We start from the raw sequence: 22,708 nt of genomic DNA on the forward strand, positions 1-22,708 counted from the left end.
TCATTACATCACGTGTGCTGCACCACTGACAGAGGAACCAGCCGCAGAGTGAAGAGGAGCAGTCAGAAGGCACCAGAGAAGATAAGTGTCTATGGGCTGTAAGGGCTAGATCAGAGGTTCCCAAACGCAGTCCTCAAGTCTCCCCAACAGTACAGGCTTTACAGATATCCATGGTTGAGCACAGGTGACTTAATTAGTACCTCAGTCAATTTGATTTCACCCCCTGTGCTTAACCTTGGATATGTCTAAAACCTGAACTGTTGGGGAGCCTTGAGGACCGTGTTTGGGAACCTCTGGGCTAGATGCAGGGGCTGCCTGGAGATACAGAAGGGGTGCTGTCTAGAGGGACAGATGGGTTGATGGCTGAGGAGACACTGTGGGTTGGAATTGCAGAAACACGGTTAGAGGAGGGGGGGGGGTAGCTGTTTTGACAGTCCTGAGTCCCACAATTTCTGATGGCAGCCCTGGGTATGGAAACAAATGACAATCAACAATTTGCTCCCAGACCCGGGACAATGGAGAAAAACTGTTTTTTAAAAAAATTGTTTAAATCAAACATTTAACCTACTTGTCTGAACGACCATTTTCATCTGTTTTCCGTCATTTGGGAGCAAATTGCTGATTATCATTCACTCCCATACCTTACCAGATATTCATTCAAACCAGCCAACTAGTTGGATGGTTGGATGAAAGTTGCTCTAGTGTATGGCCAGCTTTAGGATGCCTTTAGGACCACGTTTGGGAACCAATGGTATAGTGCAAAACCCATGATTTCCAGGAAGACTTTGCTGGCAGACAGGTAGATCGATCCTAGCCACGTGCAGTAGGGCAGAGGTTCCCAAACACGGTCCTTATGGCACCCCATCTGTTCAGGTTTTAGAAATATCCATGGTTGAGCACAGGAGGTTAAATCAAATTGACTGAGGACTGTTAGGGTGCCTTGAGGACCGAGTTTGAGAACCTCTGGTCTAGGTGAATCTTTATGCACTGTGATACCCACATTGACATCTTTACAGATTTTGATTACAAAATACTTAAAACTAGTAACGGCTGAGATGTGTCTTGAGTATGTGTTCATCCTACATAACTTATCTAAGAAATAAACACAAAGAGATAGTAAGTGAAATTAAAAAAGGTTGGCTATTTATTTAAAGAATTGTATGGTAGCAAGAAAGGACGGCCCCTAAACTGTGCAGCCCAACAATGCAAACTTAGGCAACTAACAACTGCATTGTGGCCGGTATCCACCCAGTCAATGCCAAACCAAATCACTAGGGCACTAGACTCAAACCTTCGACTAACATTATCCCTTCCGAAGATGGACATATTGTCCCCGTAAAGCTGGTACAGTATTTCCCCACAATTTCTAAAAGTTGAGTGCACCCAATGCACGTACTGCACCTGGCTGAGGAGAAGCCACACTTTCACGCCAAATGCAATAGTTAACAAACAAGACAATAGGGAAGGGAGAGCGGGAAATTTACCTCAGGAAAGAGACCCAAATCCTGCAATCAGGGCTATAAATAGACTCTCTAACAAACCACACCCCCTGATGCCTAATTGGTACAGCAAGGTGCATGTGACCGCCACTCAAGCCACCCTACCGGCCTTCTGCTATTCAATTGTCAGTGCATTTTAACTTGTAAATCCAGGGGATAAAGACATATATGGTCTGACTCTGAGTAACATGGATCTTTGTGCACGGACAAAAATGGCGGTTTTAAAAAAATTTTGGTGTGTGTTCATCCTGCTCTGAGGCATACAGAACTTGGACGGATCTGTCTTTCCCAGAAATGGAAGTTTCCAGGTGGCAACTGGGCAGCAAAAATACGAGTGTACAGAACCGCCCAGTCTTGTGGGAGTGTCATGGGCATGTACCAAAAGCTCTGTGCGATTCTGAGATCTGTGTAGAGGGAAGGGCAGCCTGTCTCTGACGGTTCTCATGCACCCAGCATGGACCAGGTACACGTGCCAATACTAATGACGGAGGCTGGGGCGGCCGTCGTAAAATCAGTGTATGGTGTCCGCTTGCAGGCGCCATACGGATTCTCTCATTAGCCAGGTAGTAATTTAGACTTTCCCGGCAGGCCTCAAATACTGCTACTTTATCTGTGACTCATAGTGTTCCCGCTAGGCTGTTTTAGCGGGGCACTGCACCCTGCCCGATTTTACAAGGGCAAAATGTGCCCTACCCTTTAAGCGGCGCCCTGCTAAAACAGCTTGCCCTGAGCCTTCCCCACCCGCGGGCCTCAGTGTTCCGCTTGTGGGAAAAGTTGCCGTGAGCGATCACCACCGAGTGAATGGATGCTGTGCGCGTGCGTACGGCATCTATTCACAGTGAGGGTAGGGCTTAGGGGAAGTCCAGCACCTCCATAAGTGCTGGGCACACCATCAAGTGTGACAAATTGGAGGCGTGTCACAAGGACACTCCCCCTCCCCTGCCAGCTATGCCCCCTTTTCGGGAGCGTGCACTCCTTCGGCACATTCAAAAATGCCCTGCCCGCAGTGTAGAGGGAACGCTAGACTCAGAATCAGCCCCATAATGGGGTCTATTTATCCAGAGATTCTTCTACAAGAAGATACAGGCCCTCATTCAGAGCCACTCGCTAGCGGCAGTACGCTCGTTCCGAGCGATGTTCGCACATCTGCGCATGCGTACGGATCGTTATACGCATGCGCGAACCAGTCAGTGCGGCCGAAATTCATGTGCTCGCAATATAGCGAATGCCTGCTATTTTGAGTGACAGAATGAGGCGTATGTGGGTGGTAACAGGGGAAGGTGCTTGAAAACGGGGAGTGGAGATCAGAACGCAGGCGTGCTTAAAGGTCAAAACGGGCGTTTTATGGGTGTGCATAATTAATACAGCAGCGTCATTGACCACGTCACTGGGTTATTTTATAGCCAGAACTGCTCGCAAGATTGTGGTAGCAAAAACCAACCACAAGAATAGCGAGCAGTTCATACGCTGGTCGATGTACTCGATTAATCTAATAAATAGCGGACATGACGTATGGTGCGAGCGGCCAGGGGGCGTTTTTAACAAATAAACAAGCGTATGTTTTGCTCGCTCGTTCAGACTTAGAGGTGTGAACAGACTGCAATTTGCGAACGGATCATTTGAATAGCCACCCCTTGTTTTTGAACGAACGACCGCAAATAGCGAACGGCTCTGAATCAGGCCCACTGTCAGCGATGAATACTGACGAGTGTCGTTGGCGGACAGTAGCTGTCTCCGGAGATAGCTTCTCCATGCTCATTTAACCAGTCTTATTTAAAAAAAACTATTTAACAAGTACAGCAAAATTGTGAGGTCATAAAAAGTGGGAGGTGACTGATCCACAACCACCAATCAGCTCATTTTAGGCATGACCCAGGTTGGAAAACCCGGGTCACTCCGTTTACACTGCACCATTACCCGGGTCTGACCCTAGTAGCTACCTGGGTTGGATTGCTGGGTCACTTCACCCGGGTTATTTTTCAGGGACCCTTTGACACTGAACTGTGACCCTGGTAGACGCAGCAATAAACCAGGTTTTTGCTCTGGTGTAAAAGGGGTATAATTGAGTTTATAATTATTATCCTAAATAAACCCCGGAGTAATGCCACTGTCTACAGAGGTCACATAATTAAATGATTGGCACCCACGTGTGTACAATTAAAGTGTTTCAATTAGCTTCAAAATAAATATTCCTGTCTGTGAGAGATCCAGCAGTTGGGTAGTGTATTTCCAAACAAGAGCTTCATCATAAAGATCAAAGAACATTTTAAACAAATTCAAGAAAAAGTTTTTTAAAGACACCAATCAGAGGAAGCATATTAATAGATTTGAAAGACTTTTAATCTCCCCCAGAACACTGTCAAGTCCATCATAAAAAAATGGAGAGAATATGGAAGAACTGTGAGCTTGCCCAGAAGAGGCCGTCCTCCAAAACGGAGCATCTGCGTGGGGAGGACACTTGTTAGAGCCTACGAAGAGGCCAATACTGACAGAGATAGAGTCTTCCATGTAAACTAGGGAAACTGTCCATGTGGCAACAATAGCCCCTGGAATTTATGGAAGTGTGGCAAGAAACAAAACTATTGCTGACATTGGCCCTCATTCAGAGCCGTACGCTCTGAGCAGAGCGCACGCTCTGAATGAGGGCCGGGCTCCATTTTCATGGAGCGTCCTCCTGGACGCTCGTATAGCTGTGGGTCACCACCCACAGGCTATACGAGCGTGCTTTGTGATGGCCACGATGGTCGAGACCATCGCGACCATCGAATTTGCGAGCCGGAGCCTGCGGTTGAGGTTTTCAACCGCAAGCTCCGGAGTGATTTTGGCTCTATCAGAGCCAAAATCACTCCCACTGACATCACTAGTGATGTCAGTGGGCCGGCTTCTGACGGGAGGCGTTCCCGTGGGAACGCCCCCGTCAGGGAGGCACGCCCCCGGCACGCCCACCAAAGGGGGCGTGCTGTCAATCAACATTGACAGCACGCCCCCTTTGATCGGACACAACGAGCGAAGGACTTTCCTTCGCTCGTCGCGTCTGGTGCATGCGTACGACGGAGCTCCCTCCGTCGTGCGCATGCTCAGTGCATAACATCGACCCACTTGCGAGCGGACAGCCGCTCGCGAGTGGGTCTGAATCAGGCCCATTGCCTTGAGTTTGACATAAATAAATAAACATATGATAGCTATGCTTCCTCTAATACTGGACACAACTGGGCGACACATTGGCCGTTCAATTGACGTGCCGATATATCGTGTGTGCGTCAGTCAGTGTGTACCAGTGATATTTCTGTGAATGACGTCGTTCACAGACATATTGCGTCGGCTGTGCTGCACAGCCGATGCCCAATATATATGCATATATATTGGTGCATCGTGCTGTGTGTACGGGCTGTCAGCCAAACGCCTGTACACTTGCTGCACAGGCCGGTGGTGATTGACCCAGTTGTGACGTCAGTCACAGCAAGTCTGTGTGCTGAACATATGTTCTGCACAGTCTACAGATACATCTGTAGGTCAGTCGATCTGCAGATATATATCGGTAAGGTGTGTACCCACTATAAGGTGAGCAACATAAGAAAGAAAGGGTTATTTAATGAAGACTCCTGGCTAGCACCATTCGCAATCTACAGGACTAAATAGTTAAGACTCTAATTCCCAGATCTCCCAATTTATAGGGAACAGTGCGTGTCGGACCCTCAAGTACAGGAAGATTTTTATAGTATCATGAGACTAAGACTGAACTTTTTGGCCTCAGCGCTATGTTTGGCACAGGCCTAACGCTGTGCGTGATCCCAAAAACACTATATCTAACGTGAAGCAAGATGTAAGGAAAGCTAAATAAGCCACAGTTGTAAGAATCCTAGATCTTGTAAGCAGAGCCATATCCAGTGGTTTAAAGACAGAGGGAAGCGAATGTTCTGCAGTGATCCACCTTAAGCCCAGATCTTAATCCCATACACAGATGTTCCCAAACTCCCTCATCAAGGCACCCCCTAATGGTCCAGATTTTAAGGATATCCATGGTTGAGCACAGATAGTTTAAATCAAAAGACTGATGTACTAATTAAGTCACCTGTTCCCAAGCATGGTTATCCTTAAAAGCTGGACTTAAGGGGGGTATCCACTAGACGATAAAGTTGAACGATTGAACGATAATGATAAAATCGTTCGATAATCGTTCAAACATCGTTTGAAAATCGTGCAGTAATTGTTTCTAACGATGTACGATGCGCGCTCCCGCTGGTCGTTTGATCGTCTCCTCCATCGACTGAACATGTAGGTCAATTTCACTTGATTGCTTACAAATCGTTTACACATCGTTTACACATCATTCACGCTGAACGATCAAACGATGAACCACTATCTGCCCACTATAGCTGAAAGCTCTCAATCACAGATTAAAACAACATAGTTTATTGTTAGATCTTTTGCAAATCTTTTGCAAATCTTTTGCAAATTGTTCAGAGTGGAAGATCATATTTCAAGGGAAACTTCAAGGGAAAATCGTTAAGAGGTTGGACAGGGATAAAATCGTCTAGTGGATGCCCCCCAGGGTGCCTTGAGGACCGAGTTTTGGAACCTCTGCTTATATAGCGTATTTGGAATGGTTTGATAATTTCTATTCACCATCGGTCCACATCTAACATGATGGAACTACTGTAAAGCATATGGCAAAGTCTATCTGAATAGATACGTCTGTATCTACAGCTAAAGGTGATTCTATCCTATTTTAAAACAAGAGAGCAGAGTCAGAGCAACAACATGGCTGCCGGGGTAGACGTCCACGGGCCCCCACACAGAGCTACATCACACAGCATCTATGTGGCACAATGCGAACTGCTGGCACTAAAGTGTGTTTAACACATTTGTGGTGCTGTAAGTATGTACATAGCATATTTTATTGGTAGGGGCCCCCACAAGCTAGTTTCCCTAGGGCCCCAAAAACCTTAATCCCATACTTGTCTGCCCTTCTGGAATGGCCGGGAGGCTCTCAAAATTTGTGTGGCACTCCTGGTCATCTAAAGGTGGACAAGTCTCCCAGACAATTTGCGTTGAATCACATCATCTTGGCTCTGCCCGCTTCACAATGCCAGTAATTGTGGCATTGTATAGTGGAGGCGGAGCTACGATGATGCAATTGTGTCATCACCCCCCCCCCCTACACGCCCCCCCCACAGTGCGGATATGGCTGCCTCCAAAAGGTTGGCAATTGTGCTTAATCCGGTCTTGCAAGAGAAGTCTGTTTTTTTTAACAGTAGTTTGTGCACTAACAAGGACTTTGCATGCGTTTAGCCGATGTACTCGTCTAAACCTGCTGGTGTTTTTGGGTGCGGCATGCGCAAAAAGGCATGGGCGCCCAACACAACTTAATATCGCCCCCCAATCTCCCGTCCCTTTAGACGGGAGATCAGGTGCATATAAACTATTGAATTTCCACCTTAGAATGTGGTTGGTTGCTGGGGCAACGCCTCCACTTTTCCTGTTTACAAGCTTTAAGAAATCTTCCTCATGGATGATCTTTTCATTTCTTCGTTATTTGGTGATGTAAGAAAATAATCATTTTTATAGCCGCTGTCTATACGAGAGACTGTGAGACACCTTAGACAGAGACGCAGCTTGTTACAATCCATCAGCATATATAAACATATAAAAGTGATGTTAGATGTATATATGGATTACACACGTAGAAAGACAGAGACAAGCTCACACAAACACAGGTGGACTCTGCCAAACACACACTGACACAGACCCAGGAACAGACACTGAGATCTCTGACATCTGTGTGTGGCGTACCATATATAGACCATTTCTAAGGGTTAGGAGGAAACCCTCTGTAGTCAGGGGAAATATAAGGACCCTGATAAGGCAGAAAAGGGGGTTAACAATACACACTCATTCTCCTTTAATGAGGACATGTATAGAATAACAACTTCATTTTCACGAGTACTCCTGTGCCCCCTGCTATACTACTCACTGCAACAAGGGCCCAAAGATTTCCCGGCAGCCCTGGGCACAATAAGACAGGACCAGAGGGGAAGTGTGAACCCATGGTGCCTGGAGAGTGTATAATATTCCCCCATCCCCCCCCACACACTTCTATTTTGGTGCCGGTGATAGTAGTAGTATCAATTAGTGGTACCAGCTTTTCTCAAACATTTTCAGCATTCCTCCCTGTCACCAACAGGTACCCCCATGCACACCTGCTTGCCTTCACATAATCTCCCCTGCACATGACCCCCCTTCACAACACCATGACCGCCCTGCATAACATGCCCCCCTGCACAACTATATGACCTCTCCTGCGCAACCACATAACCGTCCCCCCCAGCACAATAACATGATCACCGTGAACAACAGCATGCTCCCCATGCACACCAATATACCTCTCTCCCCTGCACACCACACATGACCCAATCCTACACTCCAACATGCCCCCCTCCTACACCTCAACATGCCCCCCTCTGCACGCCAACATGCCCCCATACGCATTGCGATCACATCTACACTTACGACCAGAGAGAAGGAACAGTGCGTTAAGGGGTGCTCTCACGTTGGTAAACTTCACTCTTATTCAGACCTGGACTCATGTTAGACGGTGCCGCTTTCTGCGGTGTCTCCCGCAGGATTTAAAACGCCATATTATATGTAGCGGTTTTGCATTCAATATTATTGTCGTTTTAAATCAAGCGGTTAAAACCGCTGAATATCGGAGGCTTTCAATAACTGCCGCTTAGTAATACTGTCCTTATTGTGCACTCATCGCCTACAAAGTGCTTCATAGTGAGTCAATTATTAGGAATTTTCTACATTGTGTGGGGGGAGGGTTTATGGTAATCTTGATATGTTGGAATGATTGATTCATATTTAGTGTAAGCGTCAGTATATATTCACATTTGCCGGATGTTGGCCGTGAACCTATGTTTAGAGATAAATATACCAAAAAGTAAGAATAACGGAGGGCTCGAATGATCCAGGAGTGGCTTAAATCAGAAGACTGGGGGCTGGCTTGGGTGATGATCACATGAAGTCAGTTAATCTATTACACACTTTAGGGATGTGGCTGTTGCAGAGTTTATTTAAGGGTTGGGTTGCAGGCTTTAGGCCTCTTTCCTGAAGAAAATTTGCCCGCCCGCCCTTCCCTAGTGGTTGTTTATTGTTAGCTATTGTTTTGGGCGTGAAAGTACGGCTTATCATCAGCCCGGGTGCATAAAATTGATCAGTGCGATCTAGCAAAGTGATTGTCACTCCCAGTTTTATTTATGCAAATAACATGCACATCTTGAGTGAGAAAGATGCTCTGAGCAGGTGAGTCGACCAGGATCTGGCGCACTGAAAGGGGCTATTTGCAGCGACTTGAGCAACACTCTAACTGTGTAATTATGTTTGTGTGTTCCCAGCCTGCACTTGCAACCTGCACGCCCGGCGTTGTCGCTTCAACATGGAACTGTACAAGCTGTCAGGGCGGAAGAGTGGCGGGGTGTGTCTGAACTGCAGGCACAATACGGCAGGCAGGCACTGCCACTACTGCAAGGAGGGCTTCTACCGGGATGTCAGCCGCGCCATCACAGACCGCAGAGCGTGCAAAGGTATGAGACAGTTTATATGAATTCTTCCATATGGTAATCTCATGCAACCTGATTAAATAATAAAAATAAAAAAAATAGTTTCACGAATAATCAATGCATCAGTAAATACTGATTATGGTTGCTGCATGAAACTTATTGAAGTGCTTTGTAAATAGTAAATACCCCTAAATTCATCCAATAACTGCAGTACAAATGCATCCAAGCTCAGCAATGTGCACATTCATTAGCAGAAAGACTAAACTAGCATTCAAGGGTCTTAGAGGATGAAGGGTAACCTCATATTTATTTACATAGAGAAACATTTATAAATTGTGGAAGCGGGGTAAATTATGCAAACCAAAAACTACACCAATCTCAATGATTTAGTGAGACCAGCTTAGAGTTAGAAAACAAAACGTAAAGTAGCCCAGCTGGACAGGGCCACCATCAATTGAGAGACAGGTACAGGACCATAAACAGCAAAAATGGAAGTTGGGCCCTGCAGCATAAGCTTTGGTAGCACTTGGCTCCCTATTCATCTCTGATCTCTTAAGCTGGGTACACTCCAGGGGCAAATGCAGGATTTTTACATGACTTGATTGTAATGGAATTGCATCAAATTGGCCCTGCATCCTCCCTATTGACTCTGCCCGCCACCCCCATGGCGGCATCTTGCCGTGACGGGGATTAATAAAATTAACAAGCAAGTAGCTTACGTAACAAGCAAGTAGCAACATATTAAAACCACAGACTTTTTGCACATTTCTGCTCATCACCTCAGGAGCCAGTGAGCCCGAATTGGAGCAACAATAGAATTGCTAAGACAGGCGCACATTAGATAAAGCCGCGATAAAACAATTGAATTCTCCCATTTAAAGCTTATGTTAAAATCCCAAATCAAATGTTGTGGCTACTTATCCCCCGTAATGTGATAAATTTGTAGCCTATACTGGCTACAGCGGCATCCCAACAGTCAGAATCGTGACACTACAAGGTAAGCTTTCTAACGCTAACCCTTACCCTTAAGCCTCCCTCTCCGACGCTTAAACCTAACCTCCCCCCCTAGTGCCTAAACCTAACCTTCCCCTCCCTGCAACCTAAACCTAACCCCAGGAGTGTATCTAGTGATCCAAGTGCCCCTGGCAATGTAATGGACTGGCACCCCCTCTATGCAGTGCCCCCAATAGTAATCCCCCAGTAGTAATCCCCCCTATGCTGCATTGCCCCCAGTAGTAGACCCCCCTATACGGTGCCCCCAGTAGTAGCCACCCCTATACAGTGTCCCCCAGTAGTAGTCCCCCCCAGTAGTAGTCCCACCCTATACAGTGCCCCCAGTAGTAGTCCCCCCTATATAGTGCCCCCAGTAGTAGTCCCCCCTATATAGTGCCCACAGTAGTGGCCACCCCCCTAAATTTCCCCCAGTATTGGCCACCCCTATACAGTGCCCCCAGTAGCAGTCCCCCCTATATAGTGCCCCCAGTAGTAGTCCCCCCTATATAGTGCCCACAGTAGTGGCCATCCACCCCTAAATTGCCCCCAGTAGTGGCCACCCCTATACAGTGCTCCCAGTAGTGGCCACCCCCATAAATTGCCCCCAGTAGTGGCCACACCTATACAGTGCCCCCCAGTAACGGGCACCCCCCCATAAAGTGCCCCCAGTAGCTGCCACCCCCTATTTCAGTGCCCCCCCTGGAGTGCCAGCCTTACACACACAAACACACACACAAAGAGCAAAAAAAAATTAAACTTACCGGATCCCCGCTCCTGACGCGATCGCCACTGTCTGCTCTGAGTCCCGGCAGCTCTTCTCCTGCATGAGAGAGACGTCATAACGTATGACGTCTCTCCCATCACATGCTGCTGGGGGAGCCGGCACACGGAGCTCATTAGTGAGCTCCAGCCAGCTCCCTCCACGGACAATGCAGCAGCAAATGAGAGTCTATCTGACTCATTAGCTGGCTGCTATTACAAACACACAGCTGCCGCTGGCGGCTGTGTGTTTGTAAATGGTGTAGGGCAGACCGCTATCACTACGGTCTGCCCTACACTTGTGGGGCCGGGGGACTTGTCCACCCCATGGCTACTGGTGGCACTGCCGGAAGGCGCCCCCCCTTTGGTCGGCGCCCCTGGCGAGTGCCATACTGGCCAATGAGTAGATACGCCCCTGCCTAACCCTCCCCCTTGCATGTATAGTCCTTGCGCCAAATCGTTGGGTTATAGATGATTGGCGAATGTTCAATCACACAAAGTTCCACCTTCTATGTGCAGGCGTGTAAACTCAATGCCCGAGGGTCGGGACTCAGCATAGCAGCCGTAATTGGGGTGTAATCCTCCTAATAATATCAGAAGACTGTGGAGAAGTACGAGAAAGCTTCATTTTATTCTATCTCAAGAAAGAAATTAATAGAAGTTGGAACTTTGTTTGATTGAACATTCGCCAATCATCTCTAGCCCAACGATTTGGCTCAAGGACTATACATGCATGTTTTTTAAGTATTCTGGTACAGGAGTGTTAGAGACCACCCAGGTATAAGCTTGCTGCCGATTGTGTGGAGCACTGGTGATCTTCTGTTTTTTTTCTGTGTATACCTCACGCCTTAACCCTAACCCTTCCCTAACCCCCGGCACTTACCTTCGGGATGCCGGCGGTCAGGATACTGGAGCTGGGATCCAGACGATGACGGAATTCCGGTATTTTGATCGCCGACATCCCGCACACCGGGATCCTAACTACATGCCATTTATAACATGTTCATGTGTGGGCAAATACACACACGTGAAAAGCCTGTGTAAGCGCTTAGCTTTTATCAAAGCTGTATATTAACCAGCTGAAGTCAGTGGCTTGGGAAGGAATGTATTTCTGAGTAATATGTCAGAATATGGAGAGCAGATAATAAAAGTGTTCCTCTATAAACAGCTATTTAGGGCCTGATTCAGAGGTGGACATAAATGTAGTGCATCGGCGCCTTTGAGCTAACGTCGCGGCCGATGGTATTCGTACAGAGATTACCTCAAATGCGTAATAAGTCGCACCATCAAACACACATTGGTTGCACCATCAGACATTAGAGCATAGAGCAGTCCTATGGTTGCTCCGAATGCCCATCGCAACATGGCCGCTGGTGCCAGTGCACCTACATCTAGCTAACCACCCTCCTGTTACCGCCCAGGAATGCCCACTGAAATTGTCTCTCTCTGTGTCCAAATTCGCTCTGCGTCCACCAGTGCTAACCCTCGCTATGACTCGGACTCTTAGTTACATGGTAATGGAATACAGTGTCATTTGACTTTAGTTGAAGGGAGGAGTTTGATAGATCTTTTTACTGACATTTGGGAGGCTGTAAGGCTTTAAGCGAGAGGAGTGTTATGTTACCAGGAGGTGGGGTGAGAGTTTACTGAGTCCAGGTATTGTCCATCAGCAGTTGAAGTGTAACCTAAGCTATTGGCATTTTAAAAGCTATAAAATAAAAATATGACCTATTTATGCATAATGTTTATTTTCTCTAACATGGGAAGCAGACCATATTGCTACAGTTAGTTTTACGTTTCTGGATATATATAAATATTTTTACTTCCATCACACACATAAATGGTTTATGGGGAATACAGTACAGGGAATGGATGTGGGTTTCGGTTTAGGGTCGCTAGTTCAGCCACTTAAAGGGCCACTAAAAACTACAGTGACACAGCCAAACATACTGCTCGCCCTGTACGTGCACAGGACCCGTTTTTTCTGTGTATGACGTGTCCTGTGTGATTGTACGCAGAGCGAAAGCTGATTCTCAATGATTTACAGTCTGCTGCCCTTTGGGGGGCAGGGATGGGGTGGTGACAAAACGGAGATGTGTCGCCGCAATTGGGGGGAGGGAAGAGACTAGAATCTCCGTCAGCTGACAGAGATTTCCTGACCGATAGTTACTGCGTCCTCTGCTGAATCTTTGTACAGTGATTTATACATAACATGTGTCAGACAGTTACAATCTCCCTTAACTGCTGGCACCCATCCTTAGGCTCGCCTTGGCAACCTGACTTGTGTAAGCAAATCATCCCCTTAACCTTTCCCTATGAAAATCTCATGGTATATTTATTAAAGGGAGATAAGACCTAAATCTGGCAAAAATAGCTTTTTTCATTGGAGATAGGTCTTCTCACTATTTAATAACCCCCATTGTCTGTGATAGTTATCACCAGCAGTGGTGGACTGGAGCATGAAGGGCCCACAGGGGAACGCAATAATAGAGGCCCACAAAGGGGTGTGGTCAGTCACTGGAGGGGGTGTGTCCAACTATAATGGGATAAAGTATTAATTTATGACCCTTCCATATACTACAAATAGAATACTATAAAACATATATATATATATATATATATATGTTTTATAGTATTCTATTGTTCTCCCCAGAATTTTTTTCCAGCCGGGTGGCATCAAGAAGTAGCCGGGTGGCATCAAGAAGTAGCCGGGTGGGGGCCTTCGCAATACTAAAATGTTTTAAACCCTTACCTTATAATGATTTAAACTTGAAATAACATTTTATATATTCATTTTCCTTATTAGAGGCCCAGTCTGATTATGAAAAAGCTACAAATAGGATCTGGTCCTTTTTATACAGCTCCCAGATACTGTCCCCATTTGCAGGCTCCCAAAGTGCCGGGTGGTGCACCCGCAAAAAACAGCCTGGGGAGAACACTGTATATATATATTTCCACTTATATGCACAGGTGGAAAATTCTCACCTAGAGGTTTCTGCAGCCATTTGTAAACAGGTAGTGCACCTGGTGTTGGGGTGGGGTTTATCATGACATATATTTGTTTATTCAGTATCATTGAAGAAATGACATATATATATATTTGTTTATTCAGTATCATTGAAGAAATTAATGAGTGGAATGTTCCAATGTGAAATATATAGCAACGCGTTTCTCAGATCCTACGTCTGCTTCCTCAGGCTGGTGAATACAATGACCTAATATATACTGGTCTGATGCTTTAAGAAAAGACTCTATATTTACTAAAGTGAGAGTTTTTAGAAATGGAGATGTTGCCTATAGCAACCAATCAGATTCTACTTAACATGTATCTAGAACATAATAGCTAGAATCTGCTTGTTTGCTTTGGGCAACATCTCCACTTGTAAAAACTCTCAATTTAGTAAATATACCCCTTAAGGGTGGTGAAAGCTGAATTTTTTTTTCACCAGCGGCAATAACGGGCATTTTTCGACCAAAAAAGGCAAACACAATTTTTAAAACCGTTAAAAAATGCCTGCTGCGACCGCGTGCAATGTTTAAAACACTTGAAGCACTCATGCCACCCCCTGAAAATTCAGACCCAATACATAAAACCATTATCACCGATTTATATTTTTTTCACCCAAAAATTGCGCGGTCGTTTTTCGACAAAGTACGCAACTTACAATACATTTTTTAGGTAATTTATCATTAGGGAGGGTGTCCAAAGGGTTCTGAACGAAATGCCCAAATTTTTAGGCAAAAATAGGGATTTTGCATTTTTTTCTCCTGATCTGGGATGGAGAAAACTTTCCTCCAGTTTTTCTCCATTTTCGCCTGTTTGCCGTTTTCACCATTTTTTTTGTGAAAAACGTCCATTTTCGCCAATGACGAAAAAAACTTCCATTTTTGCCGCTAATTGAATTGAATTCAATTAGAGGCGAAAAGCCGGGATCGGCGAAAATTTTTTGCCTATTGCCGCTTTTCGCCTGATTGCGTCTTATCTCCAAATTCAATTCCAGGACCAATTTGCCTAAGCAGAAACTCAATGCACTGAAACAGGCGGAAAAGTTTCTCCAATGAATGGCAGGCGGAAAAAAGTGCAAAATCTCTATTTTGGGTTTCAAATGTGGGGAATTGATCCAGAACCCTTTGGACATCCCCATAACCCACCTCCTTCCCCAAAGGACATATCAGCAACAACAAAATTATATTAGAACATCCCAAAAAAAGACATGTCATTTTTGGGGCGAAATTGAAAAAAGTTGGATAAAAAGTAGCGAAATAGGTTTCTTGGGGGGCTGTATGGATGGGACAAGTGATTTTAGGATTGCAGGTGCATGCAGCAGGTGGATTTTTTAAATTGTTTTCAAAGTACACTTTAGAGACAAGCAAATATGCTAGCACCCATTATCAAGTACCCCAAATTTGACTGGACTATTAAGTTTCACCAAAAAATACTGTTTTATATCATTCACCACTTTTAAAAATATGCATCTAGAAAGCATTTAACACAACTTAAGGACACAAAGTACATTTATTAGAGCTAATAGTACATATCTGTAATGATTTCCAGTGTCAGTGTGTCTAATTATAGGGTACAGACTGATTCCCCAAATCTATTCAGTACTTTCCGTCTGATATGCATTCGCCTACTTGCGTTTTCGCCTGTTCTGTAATTGAATAGGGCGAATCGCGGGGACGCGAATGCCGCAAATTCGCATCTCAAACAGGCGAATGCGGCGAAAAGTGTAATAGGCGAAAAGTTTCCGACTTTTCGCCTCTATTTGAATACGGGCCTATGTCTTAGAAATCCTTTGTCTTGTCAGTACTAAGGGGGATGGATCAAACCTTCTAAAGAGGACACGTGGAGAAGTTTTCCTTAGCACCCAATCAGATAATGCCAATCATTTTATAGAATGCATTAGATATGAAAGCTGGAAGCTGATTGGTTGCTATATCCTGTATAGAAGGTTTGATGCACCTCTTTAATGTCCACTAAAGAGTAATGTCATCTTTATTTCAGTGAGGGATGTATTAGTTCCTTAAATACAGCTTTGTTCCTCAAGTCGTTCCCTGCACCTCCATCCTCTATATTTATTCGTTCTATATTTTTCCTGTAGCTTCCTAACACGTTCCTTTTTCCACCGTTAAAACTGAAAAAAAAATCTTGGAAAGAATTTCCCTCTCTCTCTCTCTTTTTTCCCCGTCTCATAACAAGGTGGCAATTAGTTTCTCCTAATGAGCCCTAACGCTCCCCCCTTCCCCTCTCCTCCTTTTCTTTTGCCAGTTAGCTATTGGCTAAATGACTCTACCAGCTGTGAGTTTCCCCATTTGGGTTGAATTCCTCCCATTTTTCACACGGAAAATACAGCTCTGTCTTCTAAACAGCTGCAGCTGAGGTAGTCGCTGAGGGGGGGTGCGGACAGCTGTTTAAAGGGTCTCCTCCATTATAATACCTTCCCTTTCATACTGTGCTCCTTTGATTTACATTGATTTTGCCTTGAACTACGGAGACTAAACCATTTCTTACACCATACAAGAGTTTGGGGATTAGATATATTGTTTTATTAAACCAAAGTTGAGTTGCTGTAGCCAAGGGAGAGAGCTTGTATTGTTATTCAGCCATAGGTAACTGCAGTACTTGATATCAGGTGATGGTTTAATGATTTTCCTGCTTGAGCTCTGGTGACTTAGGGCCTGATAAAGAGATGTACACTATGCCGATATTTACGCAATTGAGCGATCAGTAAACTGCGCATGCATCCAAGTCGCACTCCGACGGCATTAGTGTCCAACTCCGAATCAAGCCCTAACTCAAGGGCTCAGTTATTTCATTAAATAATTCTGAGCGTGTCCGTGATTGTTGGTATCAGGGCAGTATTAGGGGCCACATGTCCCAGGGGCTGAAAATAATCAAAGTCCTATTGTGAGAAGAGGAGGGGGTGTGGCCAGTACATTGTATCAAGTCCAGAAACACCACCATTATTGTTGTGGTCAACTCTAAGTTCATGTAATTGTTATTTATTTATGTACATGATGGTCCGGCAAAGGTGAAACCTTCCATAAGAAATACATATAGATAATATAACCAGTAGGAGACAGAACTGAGCTTTCTAAGCACACATTCTCCCAGCTCATGGTAAGGCACCTGTCTCTTCTTGCTGGCAGCTGCTCATATGAGTATGACATCGCTTACCAGTGTAAAAATATCGGTAACTCTGCCGCACATCGAGCTCCCATCTTGCCCTTGCGGAAAGCCTGACCAGCCGCAGAATCGGCGGCTCCCTTGGCACACAGGGAGCTTTCATGCTGCATAGGAGATTGCAATGGCTAATTTATGCAAGCCCATGTAACGGCGTTTAAGCGGTCAGATGCGCCTGCTTTTTATTGACCACCCCTCTATTACCTCCCCCAGACGCTGACGACCTGTCACTCACTCGCAAGACAAACGTAGCGCGTGCACAGTACAGCTTATATGAATGCGCAATGGCAAACAATCTCTCAATCTGTGTAAAAATCACATTAATGTCCATCTCTGAATCTATTCCTAAATTAATAGTTACCTAGGGGACCCGGTGCCCACCTGCCGCCACCGTACAGTTCTGTAGCTTCACCAGCTTGCCCATGCCTCAATTGTTAATGGGCCCAGCAGCTATATGTAAGGACTGAGCATTGGGGCACAATGAGTGTACTGCACAAACTAGGAGCGGAGTAAAGCTGGATACACACTATTCGTTATATCGTACAATATATCAGAAGGATATATCGTACACATCGTATCGTGTGAGCCTCATCCATCGTTAATGACGGTCGTTCACCGCATCGTCCCATCTGCTGTTCTGCACGGCAGATGCAGATGCTGTGCTGTTACATGCAGCATGTAATGTGACACATTGCGCCTTCGTGTGCCAGATCGTGCAGTGTACAGCACGTGCAATGTATCATTATATTTCACTGTCGCTGGGTACACGCATCGTATAGTGTGTACCCAGCTTAGCACAAAAGGTCAGAGAGGCATGTGCTGAGCTCTGATTGGTGGAGCTCATCACATGCTTGTCAGTCCCGAGTAGGAATGGACATGGGACGCTCGTTATCGAATGGATGCCGGGCTTCCGCCATCAAAAGGTGGAGCCTCTGTGGATGGGGGCACAGCCTCATGGCAACTCCCCCGTCCACCAGTGGCGTAACTAGGGTATTTGGAGCCCAGGGCAAATTTGAAAATGGAGCCCCCCACCACTATGTGCGCGCGCCACCGGCACGCGCTGCATTAAATGGGCGTGGTCACTGAAAATGGGGCATGTCAACATGACACATGCCCCTTTGTTGTCACTGGGAATATTTCTTTCCATTTGCACCTTAATGCAGTGCCCCTTATACAGTCCCCCCTATGCAGTGCCCCTAGTAGTGGTCCCCCTTATATAGTACCCCCAGTATACAATACACCCAGTAGTGGTCCCTCTTATGCAGGCCCCCAATAGTGCCCCTTATACAGTACCCCCACTAGTGGTCCCCTTACGCAGCCCCCGATTAGTTCACCTTATACAGGCCCCCAGTAGTGATCCCCATATGCAGTGCCCCTTACACAGTTCCCCCTGTAGTAGTCCCCCTTATGCAGCCCGCCATTAGTTCCCCTTATTCAGTGCCCACAGCAGTGATCCCCCATATGCAGCCCCCCAGTAGTGCCCCTTATACAGTGCCCCCAGTAGTTGTTCCCCTAATGCAGGTCCCCTGTAGCGGTTCTCCCTTTTCAGTGCCCCCTGTAGTGGTCCCCCCTGTGCAGTGCCCCCAGTAGTAAGCCCCTTATATAGTGCCCCAGTAGGAGTCCCCCTTGATGCAGTGCCCCCAATAGAGGTCATGGCGTCTCTCCCATTACCCACTGCAGGAGCCGGAAGGGAGTCGACTCTTGCAGTGGGCGCTGCGGCTGCAACAGTCAATGAGCGTCTATCTGACTCTCATTGGCTGCTGGTTAACACGCCCATCGCCGCCAGCGCTGTCGGCGATGTGTGTGTTAACACAGTCTGAGCCCGCCCACCAGCCACCCTCCTCCTGCCGCTATTGGGCAAGCGCTCAGGGGGAAGGAAGGGGCTCAGCTGTGCAGCACAGGACCGATGCTGGGAAGCCTAGCGCCGGTCCAGTGTAAATGTGTAGTGCTGACCGCACACAGGGCCTGATTCAGACCCGGTCGCTGTGCGCTCGCAACCATGTCGATGGTGGGCCAGTGCGCATGCGCACGATGGAGATGGCTCCGTCGTGCTCATGCGCGAGACCCGGATAGCGACGGGCACTCCGTCGCTCCGGGTCTCGCAACAAAGGGGGCGAGTTGTCGATGTTGAGTGACAGCTCGCCCCCTTTGGTGGCCGGGCCGGGGGAGTGGCTGCCCAAACGGAGGCGTTGCCATGTGAACGCCTGCCATTTGGGGGCGGCCCCACTGACATCACGAGTGATGTCAGTGAAGAGATTTCGGCTCTGTTAGAGCCGAAATCTCTTTGGGGCTTGCGACCACGAGACCATTATCGCGATGGTCAACCTGGCCGCTCGCTATAGCTGTGGGTGGTCACTGCACAAATAAAAAAAAAAACGCCGACTCTGAATCAGGGCCTGACTGCGGTCGGCACTACACTGGCCAACTAGGGCGGGCCGGTACCGTGGCTGGCGGCGCACCCCCCTGCGTGCCGCCGGTCCCACGGCGCCCAGGGCATGTGCCCTGCTCGCCCTGCCCTAGTTATGCCACTGCTGTCCACGTCACTGTGGGGCGTGCCCAGCACTCTCCAAACTGCTGGGCTGCCCTCAGGCTCCCCCTACACTGAGAATAGATGCCGTGCACATGTGCATGGCATATATTCTCCTGCTGCTCTGCTATGCAGAGCAATGGTGTGTGCTCATCCCCCACAGCCAACCATCGGATGGGTATCCGAAAGCTGCATCCGATGGCTGGCAACCATCGAATTCCCAGTATTTGATGGAAATAGTACTCCCATCAAATCGGAAACATCGATGGTTGCTAACCATTGGCTTCCGATGTCCATCCCTAAGGAGGAGATCAGCAGTAGCCTCATGGGAGGAATTCATCAGAGTGAGGCAGTGCCTGCAGGGTCTGTGTAATGTTTGCTGAACGCTGAGGGCTGTGATTTTTTTTTTTTTGGGGGGGGGGAAATGGAACCCCCCATAATGAATTTAAGCAGTGAGGTAATTACTATGTTGCATATACATATACAGCTGTATGTAACATGTCTGACTGATTAGAGGATACAATTTAGGAGAACTGAGTTTGCATATTTGTTTATTTATGACTATATTTGCCAACTCACAAAACTGTTCAAACTACTGACACCTATTATATTATTAGGACGAAGCAAAACCAACTTAAAAGTGTTGTTAGTATTTGGTCATTATAAGGTGAAGTCTGAGCATGTCGTCCTCTTCTGGGTGTAATCAGCCCAGCATAGTGTAGTGGTGTATGGTAATAATTCCCAAGGGTGTCATGAATGCAATGCGTACTGCACCTATTGTGCTACATTTATTGCATTACTAGTTGTTGCATGAATTGCTGGTTTGGAGGGATTGCGAGTCCCTTTGTCTGTATTTGGATGGAGTCTGACGTTGTAGTCACTATACAGTATATGTGTAGTTATGTCTGTACATAGGGCGGCCGGATGAAGCAACATGTGTTTTGTTTGTTTTCATCCTTGAATTTTTTCAGAATATTTGCAGTGGTGTGAGTGTATAGTACCGGAAATAGCTGGGTGCATACACATTCTATTAGACTCAGTGGTCTCATTAGCAGGGGGTGCGGGCCGCACCGGACGTCACCCTCCAAGGGGCTGACACCAAAAGCCGCACACTCATGCCCGCAAAACCCCCTCTGACAGACTAGCGCCATGTTCTTAAGCCCCGCCCCCTTCACAGCAAATTGCCTCGATTCTTGGGTCAAAATGGAGGAGGCAGAGCCAATATGACTCAATCACGTCATTTCGCCCCACCCCCTGCCAATTGACCCACGAATCGCGACATTTTGCAGTGAGGGAGAGAGGCCTAATTACATGGTGGTGCCAGCCTGCCAGGTCCTGTCCCCATCAGATCTTCTGCCAGGTAAGTTTGTTTGTAATATATATTTGACATGTGTGTGCGTATATACTGTATTTTTGTGTGAGTTTAAGGTATGTGTGTATATCTAAATAAGTATGTATGTATACTATATATTTATGTGTGTGTTTGTGTGTGTGTAACCCCCAAAACCCCCCTCTCCCCATAAAAATCCTGTCTTTGCCCATGTATTTGATTCGTTTAAAAAAAAAAAAAAAATTTGGTGGGGGGTGACACCATGAGTTACAGCACCAGGTGACACCAACCCTAGTGACGCCTCTGTTTGGGTGTAAGTAGGGTCCTGCAAGCCGAACTTGCACTGCAAATTCCGTTTACAATCAAATTCCAAATTCGCATTGTATTATGGGTGGAAATTCATTTTTTTTGGAGCAGGTGAATAGGTAGGGAAAATCTTTGCTTTAAAGTAAAACTGTCAGGGCGTGGTGTGGAACCTCTGGTACAGCCCTCCAAATGAAGTATCGTGCACTTGGAGGGATTTAAATTGCATAAGAAGTTTTCAGGTGAAGTCCTCGAAAAAGCTGAATAATGGGTTAAATGATGAGACAGGTATGTGGAGGTGTAAATGATGTAGGACAGGTATGTGGAGGTGAAAGTGATGTGGGACAGGTAGGTGGAGGTATAAATGAGGTGGGACAGGTATGTGGAGGTGTACATGATGTGGGACAGGTAGGTGGAGGTGTAAATGATGTGGGACAGGTAGGTGGAGGTGTCACTGATCTGACAGGTAGGTGGAGGTGTAAATGATGGGGGACATGTAAGTGTAGGTGTAAGTGATGTGGGACAGGTATGTGGAGGTGTAAATGATGTAGGACAGGTATGTGGAGGTGTAAGTGATGTGGGACAGGTAGGTGGAGGTATAAATGAGGTGGGACAGGTATGTGGAGGTATAAATGATGTGGGACAGGTATGTGGAGGTGTCAATGATGGGGGACAGGTATGTGGAGGTGTAAATGATGGGGGACAGGTATGTGGAGGTGTAAATGATCGGGGACAGGTATGTGGAGGTATAAATGATGTGGGACAGGTAGGTGGAGGTATAAATGATGGGGGTCAGGTATGTGGAGGTGTAAATGATGGGGGACAGGTATGTGGAGGTGTAAATGATGGGGGACAGGTACGTGGAGGTATAAATGATGGGGGACAGGTATGTGGAGGTGTAAATGATATAGGACAGGTATGTGGATCTGTAAATTATATGGGGCTGGTAGGTGGAGGTGTAAATGATGGGGGACAGGTATGTGGAGGTGTAAATGATGGGGACAGGTATGTGGAGGTGTAAATGATGAGGGACAGGTATGTGGAGGTATAAATGATGGTGGACAGGTATGTGGAGGTGTAAATGTGGGTGTAAATGATGTGGGACAGATATGTGGAGGTGTAAATGATGTGGGGCAGGTAGGTGAAGGCGTAAATGATGGGGGATAGGTAGGAGGAGGTGTAAATGATGTAGGACAGGTATGTGGAGGTGTACATGATGTAGGACAGGTAGGTGGAGGTATAAATGAGGTGGGATAGGTATGTGGAGGTATAAATGATGTGGGACAGGTAAGTGGAGGTGTAAATGATGGGGGACAGGTATGTGGAGGTATAAATGATGGGGGACAGGTATGTGGAGGTATAAATGATGGGGAAAAAGTATATGGAGGTGTAAATGATGGGGGACAGGTATGTGGAGGTATAAATGATGGGGGACAGGTATGTGGAGGTGTAAATGATGTGGGACAGGTATGTGGAGGTATAAATGATGGGGGACAGGTATGTGGAGGTATAAATGATGGGGTACAGGTATGTGGAGGTGTAAATTATGTA

At 46.5% G+C, this 22,708-nt stretch overlaps 1 protein-coding gene across 1 annotated transcript in view; it reads left to right on the forward strand.

The window, feature by feature from the left end:
- Nucleotides 1-22,708, forward strand: part of NTN3 (netrin 3) — an 88,185-nt gene that overhangs the window by 38,472 nt on the left and 27,005 nt on the right. The window contains exon 3 of the mRNA XM_088470370.1: nucleotides 8,897-9,085. Within this exon, the coding sequence (XP_088326496.1) occupies nucleotides 8,897-9,085 (189 nt within the window). The remainder of the gene's footprint in view (nucleotides 1-8,896; nucleotides 9,086-22,708) is intronic.

The sequence above is a fragment of the Taudactylus pleione genome, unplaced genomic scaffold, assembly GCF_031769625.1.
Source record: "Taudactylus pleione unplaced genomic scaffold, aTauple2 ptg000098l, whole genome shotgun sequence".
NCBI lineage: Eukaryota > Metazoa > Chordata > Amphibia > Anura > Myobatrachidae > Taudactylus > Taudactylus pleione.